This window comes from Plectropomus leopardus, chromosome 7, assembly GCF_026936395.1.
Source record: "Plectropomus leopardus strain MGB_pleo_1.0 chromosome 7, ASM2693639v1, whole genome shotgun sequence".
NCBI classification, from domain to species: Eukaryota; Metazoa; Chordata; class Actinopteri; order Perciformes; family Serranidae; genus Plectropomus; species Plectropomus leopardus.
Genome location: NC_142182.1, coordinates 16,317,140 through 16,341,869, shown reverse-complemented (window position 1 = coordinate 16,341,869; position 24,730 = coordinate 16,317,140). Strand labels below are relative to the sequence as shown.

The window sequence follows — 24,730 nt, the reverse complement described above, 5'->3', positions numbered from 1 at the left end:
CAGCATGCACTGGGGTGGTTTGCTGAAGCAGTCAGGATGAGAGTCAGAACCTCCTAATATGGGGGAATGGTTCTCTGGCCAAAAGCAGTGGATTGCCCTTTCTGGGTAGGAAGAGAGTTGCTGCCCCAAGCGAAGGAGTTCAAGTATCTCGGGGTCTTGTTTACGAGTGAGGCTAGAATGAAGCGTGACATGGACAGACGGTTTGATGCGACATCTACACTGATGTGCAAGTTGCACATTGACTGTTGTGCCGAAGAAGGAGCTAAACTGGAAGGCACAGCTTTCAATTTACCAGGCCGTCTACGTTTCCACCCTCACCTATGGTCATGAGCCCTGGGTAGGGACCGAAAAATGAGATTGCAGGTAGAAGTGGCTGAAATGAGTTTCCTCCGGAGGGCAGCTGGGCTGAGCCTTAGAGATAGGGTGAGGAGCTCAGATATCAGGGAGAAGCTCAGAGTAGAGCCGCTGCTACTTCACGTTGAAGGGGCCAGCCGAGGTGGTTTAGGCGTCTGATCAGGATGCCAGCAGTGTTCTGGGCACGTCCAACTGGTGAGAGGCCCTGTGGCCAACCCCGAACACACTGGGGAGATTATATATCTCATCTGGCTTGGTAATGCAAGGGGTCCCCTGGGAGAAGCTAGAAAGTGTTGCTGGAGTGCTTTACTCAGCCTGCTGATATAAATGGACAGCGATGGATGGATGGATGGATGGATGGATGGATGGAGTGTTTCACTGTGGTATTCCTACTTTTACCAAAGGAAAATGATCTGAATACTTCTGCCACCATTGATTATAAATGCAGTTGAAGTTACTCAATATGAAAAGAAGGGGGAAAAAAAATCCACCCCAGACTCGACAAACTATTTCCTTTATTAGAAAGAAATTCCTCGAGGTATAAGCCCTCAAAGAACCCTACACGGTATGATGTTACATGTCATATATACAGTTATTTACATCAAAGTGCAATGTCACAATGGGTAAGATGTTTATTTATTATCCATTCTGTCATATAACTGTTTGGAAAATGGCATTGTTACTTATTCATGTGTCTTCTTCCTGCACTGCATTTTCTTAAAAGAAAAAAATAAACAAACACAGCACCTGACATGAAAATGCAACAGTATAGAATGTCTGAAGTTCCTCTAAAACATCTTCAAAGGCACTTTCACAAGTACATACTACAGATGTACAGAACACCACAAAGTAGCTTAAAGCCTACAGACAGCATCACTGAGTCCTACTGTTTATGTTAACATAGTGACAAAAGCACACCTTTATATTTTTACAACTGGCTTCATACTGTATCTCTGGACATCTTATTCTACATCATTTGTTCTAAGTCATTTCTACCCAGAAACGCAACAAAAATGATTATAAAAATAATGAAAGTTAGTAATTCAGAAATTAATCATCTTTTTGATTATTTATACACACAATATCTGTCAAGTCAAGTGTAAACCTGCTGTTAGAGCGCATTGCTTATTCAAAACGAAGTCTTTTCTTTGTGTTATTATGTGAGCCAAACACTCCCAGGACATGCACCCAGTTCTGTTATTCCTACAGTGCTGAGGTTATTATGAAACAATGACATGACAAATATACAGCTTTTGGGGGTATTGCGTTTGAAATTATTACTCGATCTGGACATACACAAGCTGTTCATCACTGATTGTGTGAGACTTCTTCCTGTTTTCCACGTGGCATTTAGAGTGTCATTATCCTCAAAGGCGTAGAATCAAAGAAGAGAGTGCCAAAATCAGTCAGAGAGCAATACAAAAACACGTTACTGACATTCTCACCAAAAATAAAACGGACTGTAGGGACACGAAGCAAGCTGCTGTACTTACAGAAGCACAGGAAAGCGGGATTTTAGGAGGCTTTCACACTAACAGTCATTAGGTCCATGGCTACCGGCAGCGCTCCCACATGGCGCTGCCATGAGTCTATACACGAGTCAATATGAAGAATGCCTACTACATCATATGGAGGGTCAGAATCCATGCTTTGAACTTGTACAGTCATGTCTTTGGGTAGATAAAGCCAAGCAAGGCATAAAGAAGCTTCCACACTGTATAATAGCATATGTGTTATATATACTGTAGGCAGGAGATGATTTTTTTCAACACTGCTCTCTATTTATTATACAGATGCAAAGGCATAAGTTATTATTAGGCATATTTTAAGCCTGCATCATGAGTTATTGATGCAAGATTTCAACACTGCATCAAATTCAAACAGAGTTCATATTAAAGTAGTGGTTTTATCCAATAGTCATATCTTATCCCAGGCAATATGGAAATGTGTTAATAAATTTGAGTGAATCCAGCACAGAGGTGATCTTTGTACATTTCTGAGACACAACAGACGGTTTGCCTTGCCAAAAAAAAGTTGCAGACTTTACACGCTAGTAAAGAAAGCACAATGCTATCAGCACTATTATCTATTTAAAAAAGTACCGTTAGTTGTTAAGGGCTCTTCAGGCCCGTAATCAGTCCAACCTTCAAACTGTTTCCATCCAGGCAGTCACAGCACCTTTAGAATATTTAACACGTGAAATCTCTTACATCTCAAAGTCAATAAGGCCTTTCAACCAGTCACCTTCAGTGGCCCTCCTACTTCATAGCAAAACAAAATAAAAAGTCTATGTGTGAGAATGCCACTGTGGTCACTACAGTTCTCACCAAGCTCCATTTTAGGTTCAGTGGTAAACAGAGGAGCTACATGCAGCGTGTTTTGTTCATAAATGTCTGTAAACTAACTAGTACACATTTTCTAAAACCTTGAAGGAAGCCTTTGTGATTTGTTGTTTGAGTTTCTTTTTTAGAAAAAGACATTTCTTAGATAACATTAACCTAGGTATATTAACACTTAACTGTGCACATAGTGAGACTGCACAACTGACAAATCTGTCACACTCCTACATGAGTTTCTCTGATCCTGTCAAAGTCCTCTTTATGATCTTGCTTCATCATTCCACGAGGAAGCATAATTTCCTGTACAGGTCCATATATATTACACGCTCTTAGCTAGTAATTGTTGTTGTGTCTATGAAGACTACACACTGGCATCTTGCAGCCCCCTTGAAGTTGATTGAGGGTTTTTGTTTTACATCCCTGTCAGTTACATGGTGCAGGACTTGTCCAAGGGGTCCTGAGCAGCTGTAGCCGGAGGCTGCGAGGCCTGGCTGGACTTGGGCAGCACCATGGGCTTGGGCCTCAAGGCAGGGGGTTTGAGTTGCACCCCCATGCGGGGCGCTACCAGAGGCTTGAAGGTGCTCATAGTATCGCTGGAGGAGCTGGTGCTGCGGCGGATGGGTGGCTCGGTGTTGACGGTGGACCGCAGCATGACGCCGTGGATGGGGCTGAGGGACTCGCTGGAGCTGGCTGGTGTGGGACCTCCACCGCTGCCGGCAGAAGTCTGCCGCTGCTCCAGTGTGTCCAGCACCACGTCAGGGGCGTGCTTGGCTGAGCTCTGCCGCTCCAGCTCACGCAGCTCGTTCAGAGCAGTGTTCATAGTTTCTTCTATGTCCTGCAGGAGACAGAGAGAGGAGTGTAAGCAAAGAGGGGGGTGATACTGAAGGACGATTATAACACCGGTGAAAGAGAGAAGCATTAAGACAGTAAGGTTGAGTTAAAAATGAAACTAAAAGAGAAGATAAGAAGGAGAATTTAAACAAGTGAGAATGAAATAAGAGGTGATATGAACAGCAAAGATGTTAGAGATTGAGAAAGTAGAGTACAGTTAGGTAGGAAACTTAAAAACCGATGTTAACAGAGGACCATAGTGACAGTTTTTCGAGAAAACACCAAGCATGCATTATACATGCAGAGAGTTAGAGTATTACTTTGCACCAGCACCTCTCCCTCTGCATGCTAATGTCTCTGGTAGCGAAGGAGATGCAGAGATGACAAGATATGTTCGTCTGAGCATGCTCCCAGTAGGCAGACAGACAGCTCAGCACAGTTTAAAGTGCTCTCTGTGACTTACTTTACTATTCAACTATGTGATAACAAATTAGAGCCACAGCCTTCCAATCAGCAGTGACACAAAATGGATGTCTGCTTTTAAATATAAGGCAAGGATATTTTTTTTATTAGTGTTTCATATTTCGTTGTTTTGCACACAAGCAAGACTACAGTAGAAATACCGCGATGAGTCCCAGTGTCGAGCTATGCTCCCTGCTGTCTGCCTGTGAAGCTAGTCTTTTGCGTGTAATTAGCACACAGACACAGTTGCAGCCAGAGGAAGCAGAAGACAGGGACTGACTATGTTTTTACAGGGCAGGGCAGGGCTTTGATGGTGGAGGGAGCTGCGGTCGGGTCGCCGCTCGTCCCGCGCTGACCTGTGCGATGGTCTCCGGATCCAGGGACTTGCCGCCGTGGTGGTGGTGGGCATCAGTGAAGCCTGTGTACTGGCCTGAAGAGGTAGAGCGGCGGATCGGGGGGCTCTCCATCTTCTTCAGCGACTCGTGGCGGCTGATGTTAGTCAGACTTCCGTGGCCAGTGCGGCGCCGGCGTTCAGGGCTGTCCATGGGCATGTGGTTGCGACTCCGCAGCATGTCTCGTGGACTGAAGTGGCCAAGAACTGGGGAGCCCATCTCCGGGGTGCCTCCATGTCCTCCATGCCCATGCTGGGAGGGATGCACCATGCAGTGAACATCACTCGGGCGGGCAGGCGGCCGTCGAGATGGTGGGTCTGATCTTTTCTTATGCCTGCTGGAACAAAAGAGTGGGGCAGAGAGAGAAAACAACAAAGCAAATTACAACAAAGTCTATTTGGATTAGCTGCTTTGTCTTCAACAATTAAAGCTTTAAATTATTGCATTTATTCAAGGGCTTCATTTGGGTCTCACTCTGTTATCACAGTCACCCTTCAGACATGAAAAGCCTCCAAACTGGATGCACAAGTTCTCTATAATCCAATATGTGGGCACGCATTCTCATCAAACATTTGCCACTGTGGGAAAAAACTATACATCATCAGTGGTGTAAGTTAAAGATGCACTGAATTGGAAATGTTTTAACTTGATCTGCCATGACCGGTGATCAGTCTCAGATATGATCGATCTTTTGCCATCTTGTTCAAATTTACGAGCGTACGCCGTGTGCACAGCGACAAAACAAGTAAATGACTACTGTCATTCCCGGGTCGTCAAATATATATGCTTTGTCACACCTCTAAGAAATGACTTTATTTCTAAAAAGTGATAAGAAAATGTTATAATAACTTTTAAAGACGTAATCCATTCTATGCAGGCTCTTCAGAGTAATCATAGAGACCGGCTCCTCTGCCAGCAGCGCGGGGGGTCTCTCTGTTCCTTTCTTTCTCCTCTTGAGTCGTGCACAGTGTCGCTGCAGCACTGGGAGTTAGAAAGCCTACTGTACCCACACCTTTATAATCATGTTAATAGATAGCAATTAATGGATTCATGATTACATACAAAACATACAAAAGAAATATAGATAAAAAATAAGATGATAAAGAAATATAAAACTCAGTTATGAGCCCCATTGTCTGTATATGAATAGATTGTATATTTATATGAAGTATTATTATTATTAGTGTTTTTCTTGTATGTTTTTGAGTTGTTTAAGTTAGAAAACCAAAATAAACAACAGTTGGATTTCATGTGCATAAAAGTTCTGTCTAGTAACATGGAGCACTTTCTGTTTTGAGTTTGAGAAGGTCCTGTAACTCCCTACAATATGGGAGATAATGTAAGTCAATATACAGTCAGTGTTTTATTATGAATACAGTATTGAATTTTCAACCAAAAAAAGCTACAAAAATGTAGTTCTTAAAATGACAGAAAACTGTAACAGGCCAAAACTTAACGGTCTGACTTTTAAAAAATTAGAAATCAGTATCAGCTGCGGAGAAAATTGCATTCGGTTCCTCTCTAGTGTAAGAGAAATCCTAACAGTAGGTAGAGTGGACCTGGCGAGCAGCCAGAAGAGGGAGTTCTGTGTTTTGTCAGAGCAACAAAACTGGCTCCCTGGGAGAAGCTACCGCCTCAGCAGTACAGCTGTCCTCTGTCTGAACCTGGACCAGCACAGCACCATACACACCTGACATGGCACATACATTTGAAACATGGAGGGATGGAGCATGACATGAATGCACGTGTGTAATCAGGCACACACTCCTTCACAGAGATGCGTGTTTGCTGAGTTATGCATGATGTTTCTCCACAGTAACATCTCCTTCCTTGAAGTGGTTCTTTAGCTCCATAAAAGGCCAATAGAGCAGCACATCCTGCTCAGTGTGCCTCTAATAGGCTCCGCTCTGCATATTTATGACTATAAGCGCTACAGTAGCAAGAGCCAGTCTGAGTCAAGAGCTGTAATGTTTAATCAAAGCAGTTATCATCACTTTCAGTCTCACAGCTAGATGACTAAAAAAGATATCTGAGTGTGACTGCTGGCAAAGCACTTGAATTTAATCTAAAGAATTCAATATTATAGTTACCTTATATTTATTGCATGTCATCTCATTTAAAGAAAAAAAGTTTTTTTAGTTGGTAAGACATTTTCTGAAGCGGCAACAACTTGAAATATTAAATCAATAACATCTGAAAGCTGATAGGTGCCAGATTAACCATTTTAATTCTGCATTATTGGTTCTTTGTGATAATGAACACACAGTGAATTACTCATCCTTTAATCACTTCTCAGAGGCAAACAGCTTCATTTGAGAGTTTACGTCTGCCTAATGAAGGCTGTCTCAGCCATTTTCGTTAAGATTTACAGGCAGCTTCATCACTGCGCTAAACAAAAAGCAATAATGAGGACGGATATGAAGGACCGTGAGGGTCTCAAAGAATGTAATTGCAGTTCTTCGCGTACAGCCACTGTATTGCAGTTCATCTCCCTGATCGCATCATTTCATCGCAGACTCGTCTAGATAAACTAGAAAGTCTCAATCTGAACGGAAATGTGTGTTTATGTAAGACTGTGAATCCTGCTCACACACTGCAAAACACTGGGGTGTGAACAAAATAAATATGAATCCATGCGCTCAAAAACAAACAAACTTGAGAGTATTAATAGCTGCTGATGATAATTCAATTAATGAAAAATTAAGACTCATTGGTGAAGCGGTGTGGGCTTGTGTGCCTGGAAAGATTTTTTTTTTTTTCTGACTGCAGTGAGAAATGTGGATTAGTAAACAAGTGCAAGAACCACTGACAACCTGCAGGGGGAGCAGTCTACATTCATAACACCAGCAACCCTCTGGGACCAAAGAGTCTACAACAACAGACACTGCAACTTTCTCTGCAAGCTGTCACCACACTGACACCTGTCACCCCTTATTAATGTGGCCTTAGTTAATAATAATAATGTAAATAACACTGCATTCCAGGAGTTTGTCACCCTCAAAACAGAAAACGGAGCAGCTGTGATACTTAGTATGATGCTGTAAATGTGCATCCTCTCTATTTAAAGAAACACCAACTTAATTGTGTTGTTTACTGACACTCATGATGCCAGACTCGACTAGAGGTCCCATCTGGTGAGTGTGTTGTTGATTGAGAACACCAGGAGAGGAGAAATATCTAAATAAAGCTCAGTATATAAATGATTCAACACATATGAGGATTGTCAGAATGGAAGAGTAGAAAAGTGAGTGGTGGGGATAGACAGAAGATGAATAGAGAGGTGGCGGTCACCTGGGAGGCTGGTGACAGGTAGAGAGTGTTGCAGCAGAGCTTCATTACGGCTGATGTGAAAAAGATGATTCATTCAAATATATTTTCCATTCGCATACAAATACCTGCAGAGGTGTAAATATTGCCTCTAGGATGAATCAACATTTCAACAGTGAGGTAGAGGGGAGCGAGTGTGGCTCTGAATAAAATCGCATTTGTTCATGTGTTTGGCAAGAGCGAGTAACAGGCGCTTCAAGGTCGCTTACTCCACCACCAGAAATGCAGCACTGGAGAGAAGAGCGGGGTGACTAAAATTCTGGCCCATAGCCAGCAGACGCTGCCAAAAAGTCTGAGGTGTGACTGGATATGTGTGTGTCTCGTCTCTGTGTGCCATCCCTCCCTGTGCATGTGTTTATACAGTATGTTCCTGGGTGACCAGCTGATGGCTGCAGGTATTTAATACTCATACTATCATATCATAATAAAAGAGAGTGGAAGAAATCGATTCCTCCAGCAGCCACTAAGCTGACAGAGGTGAGCTGAGGATACAGACTGACAGGAGGAAGCAGCATATGTAACACTGCAGGTCTCTCCTGCTTCATTCAGTCTTGCTCGTGTAACAGGCAAATCAGATTCATGCTGTTAAATTGTTCTCAACGCGAGCTTTTTGCCAGATGGGAAATGTTAAACCACCATACCAGAGGCTTAAAATGATTGTATTTTGAGGAAAAACCATTACAATGGACAGGCGTAAAAATGTGTGTTTCAATGACTTTTTGACGTGGCTACAAATCTGACCACATCAGTTTGGTTTATCAGTTTTTTAAAACTAGCATGGCTCAGTCCAAATCAATCACTACCTGATCAGAATGTGCAAAACATATTTGGACTTATAATGAAAGAAACACTATCTTCTAACTCTAAAATAGCCTAATCAACATTAGTTATGGTTCTAAATGACTATCTATTTATAGGTTTAAAAGGTGGCTACCCTGTATTGGTTTATTTATGATTTTTTACTGTGGGGGGATTATAAGAGGCCCACAGTAAAACACAACAAGGGCAAAATGATTGCACAAATATGACAATTCTCACACATCTGGCAATGTTAGCTTCCATTGAAGGATAAGCTTGAAAATGACGATTATTTTCAATTGTCCAAGTCCCAGTCTCTCGATGAAAAAAAGAGTTTGTTCATTTTCCAAGTGTCTGGAGTTTGTGTGTGCGTGTTAGTATTCACACCCTGAGCTATTTAAGCATCTTAGATGATGCAACACTGAAGTTGTTCCAGACATGCTGCTGGACGGTTGGTCATTATTGGATTGGCCGTCTTTCATTAGATAAAGCCGATGTGAAGTCCAAGATGTGTTGTGGTCATATATTGGTCACCGTGGAGTCAGGAGGACCGGCACTAATTAACACAGAGGGACGCTTGATTGAAAAAAAAAAAAAAAAAAAAAGCGTGCCTTAAAATATCTCCTGCACTGTTGAGTGCAATAAATACCCATATTTATAATGAACACAGTTATTGTAGAATACTGCAATAACCTTTATGCCTTTGGTAAAGATCTTTTTGTCATTTAACATCTTTTCTTTTGGATATCCATTTCATGAAGTGTCTAAAGGTTGCTCGTTATCTGGTCAGCAGCACTGTCTTTAATTTCTCATGCTAATGTTCCCTTTTTAGAACAGCTGTACAGTGCACACAAACACATGACACACATAAATTTTAATACACTAGAGCATTTTTTTTTCTGGGAAAAACTCCAACTGAATTGTGTGAACTGTATGGAGAATGCAAAGACTTTAAATTTCCAGATCCTTTATAGAAACTGTACATGAGATACAGCAGTGCAATAGTTCAGCCATACAGCTGTGTGGGAACTCACCTGGTAATATAGGCCTCAGAGATCCTAGTGTCAGAGGGCGAGCCGATGTCTTTTCCTGAGCATTTATCATCTCCAGCGTGGCCGCTGCTGGCCTCGCTGTCAGCCTTCTGACTCAGAGTGTCTGAGAAGTTGTCATCTCTGGGACACAGAGACGGGGTGACATTGAGACATGAAATGAGCAAGAGGAAGTGACAGAAAAACAGACAGACAAAAAGAGGAGAAATCAGCAAATCAGTCGATCTTTCATGTTTGCACCATTCTACGATGACAGTATTTGATATCAGTTTCCTGTGAGTCAGCATGCCTACACCCCACCCCCCCCAAGGTCCAGAGAGTCAGATGAGTCATATTCCTCGGCCTCTCTGTATTTCCGTGATGTATTGTGGTGGTGACACGCACACACATAAACCAGCTGTATGGGTTTCAGTGAGGTGTGTGACTGGATACTGCTTACAGTTGGTGCCTGTCAGGTGGCAGTAATCAGAGCTGCTGAGCTGCACGGCTGCCTCTGATGATGTGTATTATCCGATATAAAACACTGTCACTTATTTAGTGTGTCCACATGAATGCACACAGACAGAGACAGAGCAAGGACGAGCACCTCTCCACAGCAGACGCAGCAGTAAACAAAATTTACAGACAGACACGAGAAAGTTTGAACACCTGGACAATCGAGCCTTGAGATAGACATCCTGTGCTGATGTGGACTCTCAGACGCCTCTCTGAATGCTTTATTTTGGGCTCTTTTATGGGAGAAGTGAAGATCACAACCCTGTGTGCTGTTACACTCCTCAGCCTGCTCTGTTTAAGCAGAGAGCAGGATGTTACTACGCTTGGGGACAACCCGTACAGCTGTAAATTCCCCTGCTCTTTCATTAACTAAGAGGACACCCCATCAGCAGTGCCCCTCCTTGTGAATTATTGATAGAGGCACAGTGACGGGACAACATCAGGGGAAAGAACAGGAGAGGAAGGAGGGGAAGGCATTTTAAATAGCCATTTTGTCGGCCAGCTACTAAGTGATTGGAGTGATTCTTTTCTGTCCTAACGAGACAGTGAATCCAGTCCATTAGGCACCAATAGTCACCATGGAAGAGTGTGTGCTTGTTAGTGCTGAGTATGGGAGACAGTGAAAGAAGGGCTGGTTGAGGAACCTGAAGACTGAGAATGAAAATGAAGTATTCTCCACAGAGCGGGCAATCTATGAAGTAGTTGCTGATATATTTTAGCCAAATTATTTGACCAATCAACACACAGACATTGCTATCTATGGAGGCATGCTGCTAGTGAGGCTAAAAACACAAGTTTTGCTTTAAAGGTTCTGTATGCGACATTCATAACATTAATACAACAGCAAACTACTATTTGCTATATTAAGATAGTGGAGTAATGGCATCCTGAAAAGAGAAAAAAGTCAGGCTACAGCTCTGTGTTGTAATCTAAGCTTCTCTGCATGTTAGTACATGTGTGTATCACACTGGATTTTTTTTCTCGAAAATGTATAGTCTAAAAATTCATAACCTCCCTCAAAAAGAGACTACCTCTTTAAACGTGATCTGAGCAGTTTAAAACAAGATTAATTATCACTTTTTAATTCTGTTATCAGTATGAATAATCTGATGTCGTTCAGCCATAATCTACTCTCATAAGTTTGACATTAATTGGTACATTGATGCATGAGTTGGTCATATCTAAAATTATGCTCATTGAAAATAACTCACATGTCTTGGACCACGATATACTGGTGCGGCACCAGGCCATCGATGCCGTTGTGCCGTCCCTCCCACCAGTCTTCTGACGCCCGCTGATACAGCAGCAGGGAGGCGCCCTTCTTGAAGGACAACTCTCGGGAAGAGCGCCCAACGTAGTCAAACTTGGCAATGGCTTCAATGGGCTCGCCCTCTGTCAACAGAGAAAGGATTAGACAGGTCAGGTATGTCAGACAGGGAAAAGACATTAAATAGAGACAGCTTTTATCGCATGTGCAGACATTTGTAATGACTGATACAAGTGGTGCGGTCCTATGAAATAAAAATCTTAACTTAAAAATATGTTGGCTCTGATGCAGGAGAGTCTAGTCAGGTTTAATACTGGCATGCTTGTGCACGAGGATGCTCATGTGTAACAGTTTGTGCACATGGAGCTCAAGTGTGCTGAGCCAGTTGGGTATTTTGGTTGTAGTCAATAGTAACCCGGCACCACAACACCAGGCCGGGGCAACAACAGGCCCTGAGGAGCTTTAGTCGGATATTTATAGAAGCTGTTGAGAGGAGATCTATATGACTCAGGGGCATGTCACTCTCTGCATGGATCATTAGACTGGGTTGATACCTATTCAATAACTGTACAAGTACAGTCCTTTATCAGTGATGTGGGCAATGAACATGAGGAATACCAGGAAAAGTTATTACAGACAGTTATAACTGGGGGTAGATAGAGCAGTCACATTGTACTTTATTTTGATTTATTTGCACTGCATTTTTTCATCAGTCTTAAAGTTATGTTTATCCCGAAGAAAACATCTGTGTGCTGAACAACTGCTACATTCATCTCTCCTATTCAGAAAGATACACGTCTCGGAGCCAATATGCATGCACTACAGCAACACGGGTCTAAAAATAGCTTTGTTATTCCTCCCTCACTGCTACCTCTGCCCTGCTCCCATCTCACTTTAAGTCAGACAGACCCCCTGGACAGACACAGCCTCACCCTCACACAGGCTCTATACACCGGGAACAGAGTAAATGGCTAAAGCTTGTATCAGCTGTGAAAAGCCATCATGGTATATCTTTCACAGAGGCTTGAAAGTAATTCCCGGAGGAGCAGAGAAGCCACGTGAGAGAGGAAACACAGAGGAGGTTTCTTCAATTCTCTCAGCATCCTATTCCATCTACTTCTATTCCATTTTTCTCCAAACCTTTAACTTGCCACCTTCCTTGCTTCACTTGGTTGTCAGGATTGACAGGGTGGATGTGACGTGGCTCCAATAAAATGTGACAAGCAGGACTTTACTGTCTGAATTAATTGGGCTGCACTGCAGCGGACAAGGGTGTTAATAAAGTTGACAGGACCTTTATCGGTGCAGGGGATTTCTCTTCCTCTTCATTTTCTCCAAGTCTTTCTCTCACTTTGACCTATCCATCCATCTGTCCACCCATTCTCCTCTGGTCTGCAAATGTTTATGCAAGTCACACACACACACACACACACACCAACTCTGCAATGACGTGGCCGCTGCTGAAAGCACAAATCTTGGTGCGGTAAAGGATCCCCTCTGTCATGTTGTGCAATTATAACTCAGAATCGCTTCAGACCCAACCACCCGAGGTTACACACACACACTCACACTGCGACTGGAGTTAAAGAAATGTTGAACCATGAGAGCTGGAGGCCTGTGGTGTAAGAGATACAAACTGTCAGACGTCTTACACAAGCCAGTGGAGCGGAGTCAGGCTGGATGTTGCTCTACATTCATGTTCATACATAGAAATAGGAGAGCAGGAGCCTTGTGTGTAATATGGTAAGGATCAGTGTAATAGGAGAGGGTATAAAACACTTTTTTCTTCCTTTTTCTCTCCAATTTACCCTTTTTCTTAAAGAATAATATTAACAGCAGGTACTTGCGGCTACAAACAGAGCAGGAGACTCATGCTGGACTTGAAAGGATGAAAGTGGGTTAGATGCAACTATTTATGGGTAAATGGATGACCCTCTGTCCACAGTAAAATACACTACCCTTTACAATATAAAGTATGCCTCAGGCCCTTGACAACAAGGCCACCCTGCTACACTCCTGCAAAGTGATATACAATCAATGTAGCAGTTAGTTCACCTTTGACCTTGTAGCAGATTTACCAGCAGATAGAACATCAATGTATTGATGATGTGCGAGAAGTGCCACTCTAAATCAGGCCGTTAATCTCCAGGCATGACAGCCACGTCAAGTGTGTCCGCCCAGAGCAGAAACATGCTGAGAGCAATGACAACATGCTGATATTTATAAAGTATACTTAAACTGTTTTTACTGGCTACTGGTTAACTTATAAGAATGAGACAACCAGAGAAAATAAGTTGGTTAACTTACACTTATAAGTTAACATTTAAGTTATTTAACTTAAAGAGTTACTGCAGGGGTGAGGGTGGCGGCAAATTATTGCTTGATCATTTCATTGAAGTTTTAAGTGTTTTGTTTCACCATATATATACCATAATATTCACATATTATTAGCGAAGATAAACTGGCCCGTTAACAAAACCTGTTTAATTTACATTGCACAACTTTAAGCATAATAATGAGCAAATCGATTTGCTGCACCTTTTTTTTTTGTTTGTTTGTTTTCTATCGAACGGCACCTTTCCATAACGGTGATGTGAGCGAGTTAGCTAACATTTATGTTATTTTGAAACATATTGACTAATTGGTTGCATTTTTAGTGTTTAGTGTGATTTAGGCAACAATCACTTGGCCTTACTTTCTGTGTGTAAATCTGGACAGATCATCTATATATGTGTCCTAATCATCGTAAAACACCCTGGGGTAAGGGGCTGCACCAACGAGACAAGACAACACAGCTAGCATAGTGCGGTAGGGTTCTCCTTCCAAAGTTTGTCATTCATTAAAGATGTGGATAGTGCCTGGTCATTTTTTAACACCTCTAAGCTAGCTTAGCCGATACTAGAAGGCGGAGTTAAAACACAGCAGACCCCTGATTGGTTAAAGAGAATCGTCTCAAGGATTGTCTATTGCGTAACATGAAACATCCTATACAAACCGGCCATTCTTTAAATTGCCACGCTATTGTAAATTGGCTGTTGGGAGAATACTGCCTTGAGGGCTTTCTGCAGTAAAGGGGTTTCTTCGTTAAGGTTAGGGAACTATCATGGTTTGGGTCACTCGACCGAGATTAAAAAAAAAATGGAAGGCCACAAAACTTGGCAGTACACTGCACCTTATAAGTGATGAAGTACAGACGTTCCTCTGCTTGTCGTGCTGAGGGGGCACTATCTACAATGGAAAACTAAATATAGAAAAGCACCTTGTACCAAAAAATGAGTTAAATCAAACCATGCAGTGGAAATGTTGCCTTATGCCAACATGTGGAATGACTTTCACTCCTCTCCCCGTCTGTCTCGTGTTCACTTACTCTGAGGGCAAAGAGGTCAAACACATTTTGAGTCCTTGAGAAGAGAGTAAACATAAACTATTTTCAGTCTGCAGAATCAAGTGTAAGCAAACAGGAAAATAGGTTTGCTTTTATGTCTGAAATCCAAATGAGGTCATGGGGATTTAAAAATAACTGACGACAATAACTTGACCACAGTTCAAGACTCAGCAGGGAGGGACTCAAGTTAGTGAGGACATCCTCCCAGATTTTGGAACAAAACCATGGCAGCAAGGGATTTCTGGAAAACATAATCTTCCATTAATTACTCAAAGAGTTGATAGCTGCCATCTGTGTTTTACAGTGTGAAACCTCACAGAGGGAAGTTTTCTTATATGATCAGATGTCCTTTTTATTTATAAAGGACATCCAGATGACGAATTTCATTTAGAAGCAGGGTGATTAACAGCTGACGAGGAGATCTTCCACATCCCCATAGTCTCTCTGCGGAGACTGATGACGAGTGGTGACAGGGAGCTCCTAAAATCATCTCTGGGTGTGAAAAGGAGACAGGATTGGGGCAGTTGTCACCATGGAAACAGGTTTGGGGAAGACTGTTACTAAGGTAAGATACAAAGTCTTTCTGGCTCACACTGTCTACATCTGGTCAGCTCTCTGTCACGGATATTTATCACTTTTTAATGACCTGGAAGTTTTATTGTCTTTTTCTGCTTTTTCACTGGACGTTAACAGCGACGTCTGACCCCAGCTGATATTTTGGTTTCAGCTAACTCCCTCACTATTTGATTTGGACCAGACCAACTGGTATTCATTTCACTTGAACAAAGGACCACGTGTTTGATCACACAAATCTACAGTATCCCACCGTGTCTGAGAGAAGTCTGTTATATCCTCCAGTGTCTACATGAGCCTGTTGGTTTTTTTAAAAAAAAAAACTTCATATTTCTCTTGGACACATGGAAATGTAGTTTAATATTGAGAAAACACAGACCGTATAATATTTGGAAAGCTATTAAAACTTGACACTTTTGAAACTCCCTCTATACATTTTCTATTATTATACATACACATAAAAAAGGAAGGGAATTGAACATTTAAACCCAAGACTGGGAGCTTTAGAAAACACGATTTCTCTCTCAAAGGGGTCCAGTTGGTATGGACCACCCTGGAATTTGTAAAAGGGGGATGTGGAAGTGTCCCGAGGACTTGAGGGAGAAGGAAATCATTAGAATATGAATAGCCGTCCATCACTGTGTGCCCAGATCCCTGGCCCTTCAAGGTTACTGCATTTAACAGGCTGAAAGGCAGGATTAGCTGTGGAGAGCTGGACTCAACCCTCAAAGTACCACAGACACAAGGGAAAGCTTCAATACAGGCACAGTGTATGGAGAGGAGAGTACAGCATTTTGCTTTACCAATGAGTGTGTGTTATGGTGTTATTGTTAAGTTTAACTCAATGTTCAGTGTATGGTATTGTTTAAAAATGGTGTTTAGTTGGTAAAATATAGTGCAAAGTGGACCAATGCACAAATACAACCCATTTGTGTTATTATGCACTACATTCTTACATTCAGTTTGTATAGTTACTTACCGTCCTCACTGGTGTGTGTCTCTGTCCCTCCCTCGTTTTCTACTTCCTCCAGGGCTCCATGCTCACTGTAGGGGCTCTCACTGTGGGGGACAACCAAAGACATAGTAAATATATAATTTATATAAAATATGGTGTTGTTATTGTGACATCATTCATTGGTTTTTGGATTCCTGTTTTAAAGCCTTGAGTTTGGCATTTTGGCCATTGCCATCTTGTTTATTTTGTGCCAAAAGTGACCATATTGGGTCCAGAGGTTTGAGCTGTGGAGGAAAAAAGGGTGGATCTGATCATAGACTGTAGTGATGCCTTGCAGCCAACTAGCTACTTAAAGCAGCCATGCCTTTAATTATATATAACTTAAGCCTTAATAAAATGTAAACGGGTGAGTCATCTAAAAATTCACCCCCTGTACAATTACATGTTTATTTCTGTTGTAAAGTTGGGCATTTTAACATGGATGTCTAGGGAAATTGACTCACTTCTGCAGCCAGCCTCAAGTGGCCATTCAAGGAACTGCACTTCCATGCTGGCTTCATTTTTAAGTTACGGTTTTAAATTACAGCTTGGGGACAACATGCAAACTGGCACAGCTTTCGGCAGGATCAGGAGTCAAGGGACTGTTTCAGAATAGAAAAAAAAGCATGAATGTTGTCTTTCACTTTTTTTCTTTTGAGAAATTTAAGTTGTTTGTTTATCTCCTAATTCAGCTTGAAAACATAAGACTTTTGCTTTAACCCCGACAGTCACATTTCATTTCAGTGAATATGACACGGAGGAAGAGAGGTTTTTTTTTTATAATTATTAAGACCAAGAGGAAGTTCAAATAGTGGCCATTATTCTGTGTGAGGCTTAAATCCTCTGTCTGTGGTTGGGCCTCTTTTTCTAAATGGTCTTCTTCTGGCATCATGCTGAGAGCTGGTGGTAATGCCACACACAGATTAACCCTGCCAGGAACTGAGTGACTCCTCCCCATGCTAGCATGTCACCAGCCGCCTCCTCTTCTCCATGAAGGGGAGGCAGCCAAGACAACAAATCTCCCCAGGGCTTCATGTGCGTTGCTGGTGGGGGACACGGTCGTGCTGAGATGGATGGATAGCTCTGGCCCGGGATAAATCCCTGTCAGCCTGTGGTGACGTAAGGGCATAGAGAAGAAGAAATAGAGACAGATAAAGAGAGGACTAAACAAGTGATAAGCACTGCTTACAGATGTGGAGCTTTCAAACAGCTTCAGGTTTGATCTATTTGACTCCAGTTTGTGCTGCAATTCACCTAATCATCCTTTCCCTGCCGGGTGACCTTTCTTTTTCCTTCTGCCGTGATCAGGGTTATTAAAGTGATTGTTTCAGCCTGTCTCACCTAGAAAAGAGTCCACCATTTAAAGTCAGCAGTGAAACATGCGCTACCTCGTCATGTTCCTTAACCACAGACACATAATTGGTGAGTGTAATTATTCGAATCAACTCCACTGACATACTACTGACACAGCTGCAGCACTACAGCACTACGCATACCTGCATGTTGAGTGAGTCCCTAATGAAAGAGATTTGGCTGCGTGCCTCTTTCCATTCATGGTAAGAGAAGTAATCCACCGGTGTCTGTCCCACTCTCAAACCTACATGTCGTTTAGGAAATCCTTGCAGCTGCATGAAGTGATCTCATCAGAATGGTTTCCATTTTCCTGTTTTATCGTGAATAACCCACAACTTGACGTTCAGACACCAGCGACAGAGTGGCCAAGCAGCAAGTGTGAGTCTCATAACTCAAACCCATTTTTAACATGAAACTGAACCATGACCTGAAGAATTACTCAATGTATGCTTAATCTATGGATAAGTAATCCATAGCAAATAGGGTTGGGCCATGTCTAGTGAAGTGGATTTTAACAATGTCCACACAGTAACACCAATGAACAAAGGACTGAGTGTTGCTGTGTGTGTGTGTGTGAGTGTGTGTGTTTGAGAGTGTGAGTGACAGAGAGGGAAGGTACAAGGTTGATTTTTGCACTCAATGTTTATGTAAGTAATTCATAACTTCATGCTGTTTTGACACTTTTTGACCTGACTTCTGTATTGATTTTAAAGAAGAAAAAAAATGGAATTACCGCCTCGCCTTTGTGCCACTTATGACAAAACATATTTTGTGAGGTGACCTTGATATTTGACCACCAAATTCTAATCAGCTGATTCTTAAGTCCAAGTTGATGTTTGTACCAAATTTGAAGAAATCCCCCCAAGACGTTTTTGAGATATTGTGTTCACGAGGATGGGACATACCGACGTTTAGACGGACCACCTGAAAATGTAGTGGCTTCCACCACTGCCGTTGCTGGTACGGAGGAATAAAAGAGCTGTCTGCTGAGCAGATGTAAGTGGACACTAATCAGTGATAGCGGAAAACCTTCACAATGGCAGCAACAAACTTGGCCACTAAAACTGTACCACTTTTAAGCGCTACAGCAATGCATTCCCTCTTATTGGTGTTGATGGACAGATGAGGGTTGGACAGTGGGTGGAGGACTGGGTGCTTTTAAATCAGGATGATGGGCTCCAGTGACTGATGGCTGACAGCAGCTAAATGCGTTATCCTCACCAATAGTCTCCTCCAGCCATGCACTTCTCATAGATGGGCCCATCCAGTTCTTTGGCATCAGGAAAGATGATCTCATGGTGGATGATGATGGTCTTGACAATCTCGTTGACATGGGCCTGGCAGGAGACCTGGTCCTGGCTGTCTGGTGTGGGCATGAGTGTGGGGCCGAAGCATATGGCCAGGTTGTACGGGTCCATCATGTTCTCATCACTGTACTGGGACAGGCTTGAGGGAGGAAGGAAAGGAGAGATGGGGACAAGGAGTTAAGGCTGAGTGATAAAGGACACAGCACTGAGGAAAGTATTTCAGCAATGGATTCTCTATTCTCTCATTCACTAAGAATGGCATTTCATAAAAATGGGGCAATCTTAATCATTTACTGGCTAGTGTCTATTAACTTACTGGTTTAAGAAGGCAAAGAGGTAGCGCATGACGATGAGGACTGATCTGGGAATGGTCAGGAGGATCTTACGGATGTACAGCGCTCTCTCATACAGGTTGTCTATTCCTAGAGCAGAAAAAAAAAAAGATTATTATGTTAATATAGAAAAAAAGAAAAGTATGGTTCAATTAACAAAAAATGCTTTGTTTCAGTCCATTCATGTCTGCTGCATGCCAAATGCAACCCCTCATCTATCTAATCACATATTGATTATCACATCACCACATCCCAGCATATAAATATTTGAGCATATTGAAGCTGAGCCAATTACTTATCAGAATTACTGCGAGTCTCTGGAGGACCAGCAAAAATTAACTAATGCAGTGATATGGAAAATGTGTGTGTATAGAGGCCACGGGAAATGTATCAGCTCCGTGGTGGTGACCTTCACCTCAGTCTGTGTTTGTCCTGCTGACCAGAGAGGCAGAAGAGAAGGAAGTCAGCACTCATCGTTAGCACCTGATGACAAGCACGCTCAGTAGTTTTTCCTTTCCTAAATGAAAACAGCGTCTTTCTAAGACCAATTTATTGCATTATCTATTATGTCACTCTCTTCTTCTGTTATGCAGAATTGAGGACATTACAGATAAAGGAGGAACTTTGTCTCAAACGTATTTAGTACGAGAACATTTTCCTAACTTTAAACAAAAACAAAGCATTAAAATCCTATTGTGCTTTATCAACACGCTCGACTGCCAACCTTTGTGTCTTTCATTACTATCTCATTTGTTCCGCTGTGGCACTTGAAGCAGCCTATTTTATTTGGCTGAGCTGGGGCTCGGCTGGCTGCTAAAAATAGCCTTGTCACCCTCCAGCCACTTTGTGCCATCTGGGATTTGGGCTTCTGGGATACTTGTGATGTATTTCATTTTTCATGAATACCTAACTAGGATTCTGCAAGGTTCCCGAGCACTTCAGAAGCTACTATTCAGAGATCTACTCCAATGCACGCTTACACATCACCTACAAACACACATATGAGAACACCCACGCAAAACATCCCTACTGCAAATTCCAAAATGAAAGAAATCTGTTGCCGCAGTATGCCGCTGTGGTGAGGAAAAAAAACTGTCAACTGTGAGCAGTTAACTGGAAAAGTGATCCTGTAGCTGGTCTGAGCTGCTCCATATGGAATAAGCAGAGGGTTTTTAATATGGAGCCTGCTGGGCATTCAGCCCACACTGCAATCACTGGCATGTTGAGCTGGGGAATGTAAACAGGGAATCCCCATCACTCATCCTGCACAAATGTGTAAAAGTACACCCAAGAAACACACACAGACACACTTCACACACTCGCAAGTACACACAAAAGCCTGCATAAACATAAAAACACACACAAATGGCACGCTCAAAGCTGCACGAGGCATTACAGCACACATTGTGCGCATGTGACTCTGCGCATGTTCAATTGTGCTTCAACAGAGGCTAAGAGACCCCCATGTAATGTCTTAAAAGATCAGAAAAAGCCACACAAAGAGCTGACTGATCTGTAGACTGACTCACTGCAAAATGACAATGTGACTATTCTTATGAGGACTTGAGTGCAGATTCAGTTCTGGATTCAAATGCTACTCAGTGCTGCGGACATTTAACATTCCACTACAATCTTGTAAGGGTGGCCAGCTCTGTGCCATTTACGACAGATAATATCCTTCTCAGTACTTGACCAAATACCAGAGAGGAGCACAACCACAAAGTGTCAGAGACAAGTCATAGCCACTCTGATTACAAAACGGTAAATTTAACTGTTTCATCTGAGGACTATATTTGATGAAAAATACACACTGTGTGAATGCTGCTAATTATGATAACTAATAAAGTTATTACTATAGATCCTGAAATCATAGTGGAAACTGACAAATAATAATAATGAGACTTGAGCCAGTGCTTCAGTCACATAATAAAACATATCCAGGAAAAGCAATAGCAAAAACTTACAAGTAAACAATTATCAGACATCTTCAATATAAACTAATCTTTACAGCCTCACATTGAATTTTTTGACCACAGTATAATGTAGTCCTGTAGTTGTAGGGTTTTATGCTTTAGGCTGACTATTAAAAGTGCAACATTTTCTTTGTTATAATTTTCTAAATGTTTATACAAAGTTTCCAGCTTTTAAAAAAAAGCCTACATAGCATGCTGCTGACCAGTAAATCAAAACTGCTCTAATGTAGAGGTAATCTGGGAAATAAAACATGATATAAGGGAGAAGAACAATGCAAGTTAAGTGATTTTTTTTTAAAGCATAAACAGTTTCTGTAAATGTATTTTCATATGAGCTGTACAATATAATATTAATTTGACAAACGTAAAAAGTCATGAGGATCTGCATCCCATTTGAGTGAGACTAACTTCCCTCCAAAATTCTTTCAACACCTGAAAGGTTAAACGGAAAACACTGTGTTGTTACGCCCATACAGCAATACAGTCACACGTTATCAAACATGCATTTCCAAGGCATTTGGAGTATAAAGTTTGCATGCATTTATTTCTTGTTAAACAAACATTTATTTAAGGTCATGTCTAATTATTATTTTGTGGCCTTGCCTGAAACTGAGCTCAATAAATTATGGTTATGGTAATTATGGTCACCGTCCAAGTGGATCAGTGACACAATGCAGTGGCCAATATTGCTTATCAGGACATCTATGCATGCATAGATGTCCTGATCATGATATCTGGTGATTTAATCAAATATCCACGGACTAGGTGTTGTCTCTAAATAACCAACCGGTTAACAGCCAACTGTTTGATCTACAGACTGAGATTTGTTTTAAGCAGACAGTCTAATGCTGCTACACTGTGACTGTGCTGCAGCAGCCTCCCACACAAACTAATGTTGGCTATCCATCAGTAGAAACTGTCACCAGAATCATTTAGCAATTTACCACACTGACGGTGAATATTTACGTATGTAAGCCTCGGCTCAGCTGCTACCCAGCAGCTTTTTATTATTCTCCAATTTCTCTCCTTTTATGACAGTGTTTTTCTATCCTCCAAAAGGGGGCGTGGCCTTGGCACTCAAGGATGTACTTGATCTGTGTGTATCACTTGATACTGGTGATGTTTGAATGGTCCCACAGCACAGCACTAGTTTTTACATTTGCAGTACAAGGAACATATTTCACATAGACATGTTTTGGGAGTTTGATGCATAACATACTTTAAACAATAGCCAAAATAATGTAAATTTTTTAAACTTTTCCAAGACTGGCAATGCCAAACTATCTGTGGGCCTTTCATAACTTTTCCAGGAATTTCATGACTTTGGAAAACGTGCTCAAAATAAAATAAAACTACAGATACTAAATCAAAATGTGTCTGTTCTTACTGATGCAGGACAGCAGATCATTGAACCTCTCTTTCGGGAAAAGTGGGTTCTCCAGACCACGGAAGTAGAGTTTTAGAACGCCAGCCACCGAGTTGATGTCATGATTGTTCTCCTCGTCCGTCAGGGGGTCGTTTCCTAAGACACAGACAAGCGAGCATCTCAGTCGGACATCATTGATTACTAAAAATGCACAGGATTTTATGTAAAATATACCTAAATAACAATTCAAAGAGTCTGCTGGTTAATTGTGGCCAATATTACAGACATCATGTACCTCTTTCAAATGAGTTCTTGATGTCATTGACTTCCAGCTGGGATCCAGACACACGAAATATTCCTTGATGTTGGAGGCCTGCACAAAGACAAACAAAAACAGAGGGTGAGAAAAAAGGAGAAACAGAGGGTAAAGGACAGACACTCTCAATATGCTCATAAGACCACTCTGATGGTCACAGAGCAAAACTCCCTCAGTCAGCAAATAAAGCCTGCTTTATTCATTCCTAAAAGGCACATCCTGTTCGTTAAGCCCCTTCACTTTTCTAATTAAAGATAATTAATGAGTCAGGGAGGCCACAATCAAGCTTTACTAAATTGTCTTCCAGATGGGATTAGGACTTAATAAGGGGAGAGGTCAAGGGTCAGGAGGAAGCATGATTAGTCTCTTTTAGATTTGTCCGTCATCAGCTGCTGGATAACTTGCAGTAGACGAGCCTGCAAATCATTACATCTCCCTTCTGTCACATCTTGAATGCTTCAGAGTTTACATTCTTTCAGTGTCTTTTTCAGTCTGGTTTAAAACAGATATTGTAACTCATCACTTGAGTCACGATATGTTTGGGAAACTGGGTGTAAAAAAAGCTGCACCGCTGTAAACAGGATGGAAACTGCATTTTCCCATGACTGAAACCCCAACATGAAAAATTATGCACACACCCAAAACAATTAATGCCTGGAAAGCACTGCAACTTTTAACCTAAGTCAGATAGACACAGAGATGAAGCAGGTTCCAGTTTGTTTATGAGGAGAATTCAACAAAGAAAATATAAATACAGTCATTGAGTTATGATTGCTCAACCGATGTGACAAAATGTCTGTGCGCAAAAAATAACCAACTCACCATACAAATTTATGTAGCGAATACAGCTTTCAACCACACGGGGAATAGCTTGTCCAGAGTCCTTAGAAAGCAAAGTAAACAAAAACACCCAAATGTCAGATCATGTATAATTTGCTGTTTTTATTATACATATAAGAAGTAGAGCCCGACAGATACTGGAATTTAGAGAACACTAAACATTGATAATTGAGACTAAAACAACAAATCTAATAATATATTTATATATATTAATATTTATATATATATGAGCCATTTCAGAAAAAAATTATATCACTGGATTATAATTATTGATAGATACTACTTATTCTTGAAAGTTTCATCTGATATATATGTGGGGTAAATTACTTTGAATGCTGCCAAGTAGTTTACTCTGTAACAATGTCATATTTAATTTTTTGATAATATTCTGTATTAATAATATGAATCTGTAAAGTAGCTAGAAATTAAAGTTATCAAATAAATGTAGTAGAGTAAAAAGTACACTATTTCTCTCTGAACTGTAGCAGAGGTATAAAATAACATTAATTACACATTATTTACTTCCCACCACTGCATAAAAAAATATAGTAATTCTGTGATAAAGAAATGTCAAAATAAAGATACAAGGTAGGAAATTAGTTCTACAATAAACTTGTTTAACAAACATAAACAAGACCAGTAAATATAAGACTATGTAGTTCAAATTTATCTTTATTTAAATAATTATAAATAGAGACATGCGAAACTAAACTTAATGTAAGTGTGCAGCATCAAGTGTAGATAATATTATGATATTATATAATTAGTACGGCAGTTTATTTCTTTGCAATTCCTTTTTGTTTATTTGAAAACATACAGGTCAATATCAATGTATCTAATGAATAGACCAATGATGTCGGCCTGCTGACGTGTCGGTCGAGCTCTAACAGAAACTAGTTAACGTGATGTTAGATGTATATAAGCATGCACACCCAGTGTTAGTGTAGTTGGTGTACATACAAAGTGAAGGTTACCTG

The 24,730-nt window shown here is 41.3% G+C and overlaps 1 protein-coding gene across 5 annotated transcripts in view; it reads right to left on the bottom strand.

The window, feature by feature from the left end:
• Positions 1–852: 852 nt before the first annotated feature.
• srgap1a (SLIT-ROBO Rho GTPase activating protein 1a) overlaps positions 853–24,730 on the bottom strand; it is a 97,201-nt gene continuing 73,323 nt past the window's right edge. For 2 of the 5 annotated variants that reach the window (XM_042495663.2, XM_042495666.2), the window contains exons 13-22: positions 23,736–23,796; positions 22,893–22,970; positions 22,619–22,753; positions 19,243–19,348; positions 18,841–19,065; positions 16,252–16,331; positions 11,259–11,439; positions 9,538–9,675; positions 4,343–4,712; positions 853–3,528 (exon numbers count right to left, since the gene is read on the bottom strand). In XM_042495663.2, the coding sequence (XP_042351597.2) occupies positions 3,121–3,528; positions 4,343–4,712; positions 9,538–9,675; positions 11,259–11,439; positions 16,252–16,331; positions 18,841–19,065; positions 19,243–19,348; positions 22,619–22,753; positions 22,893–22,970; positions 23,736–23,796 (1,782 nt within the window). In that variant the 3' untranslated portion in view covers positions 853–3,120. Of the gene's footprint in view, positions 3,529–4,266; positions 4,716–9,537; positions 9,676–11,258; positions 11,440–16,251; positions 16,332–18,840; positions 19,066–19,242; positions 19,349–22,618; positions 22,754–22,892; positions 22,971–23,735; positions 23,797–24,730 lie in introns of all 5 variants that reach the window. The other 3 variants (XM_042495662.2, XM_042495667.2, XM_042495668.2) reach the window with 3 other exon arrangements.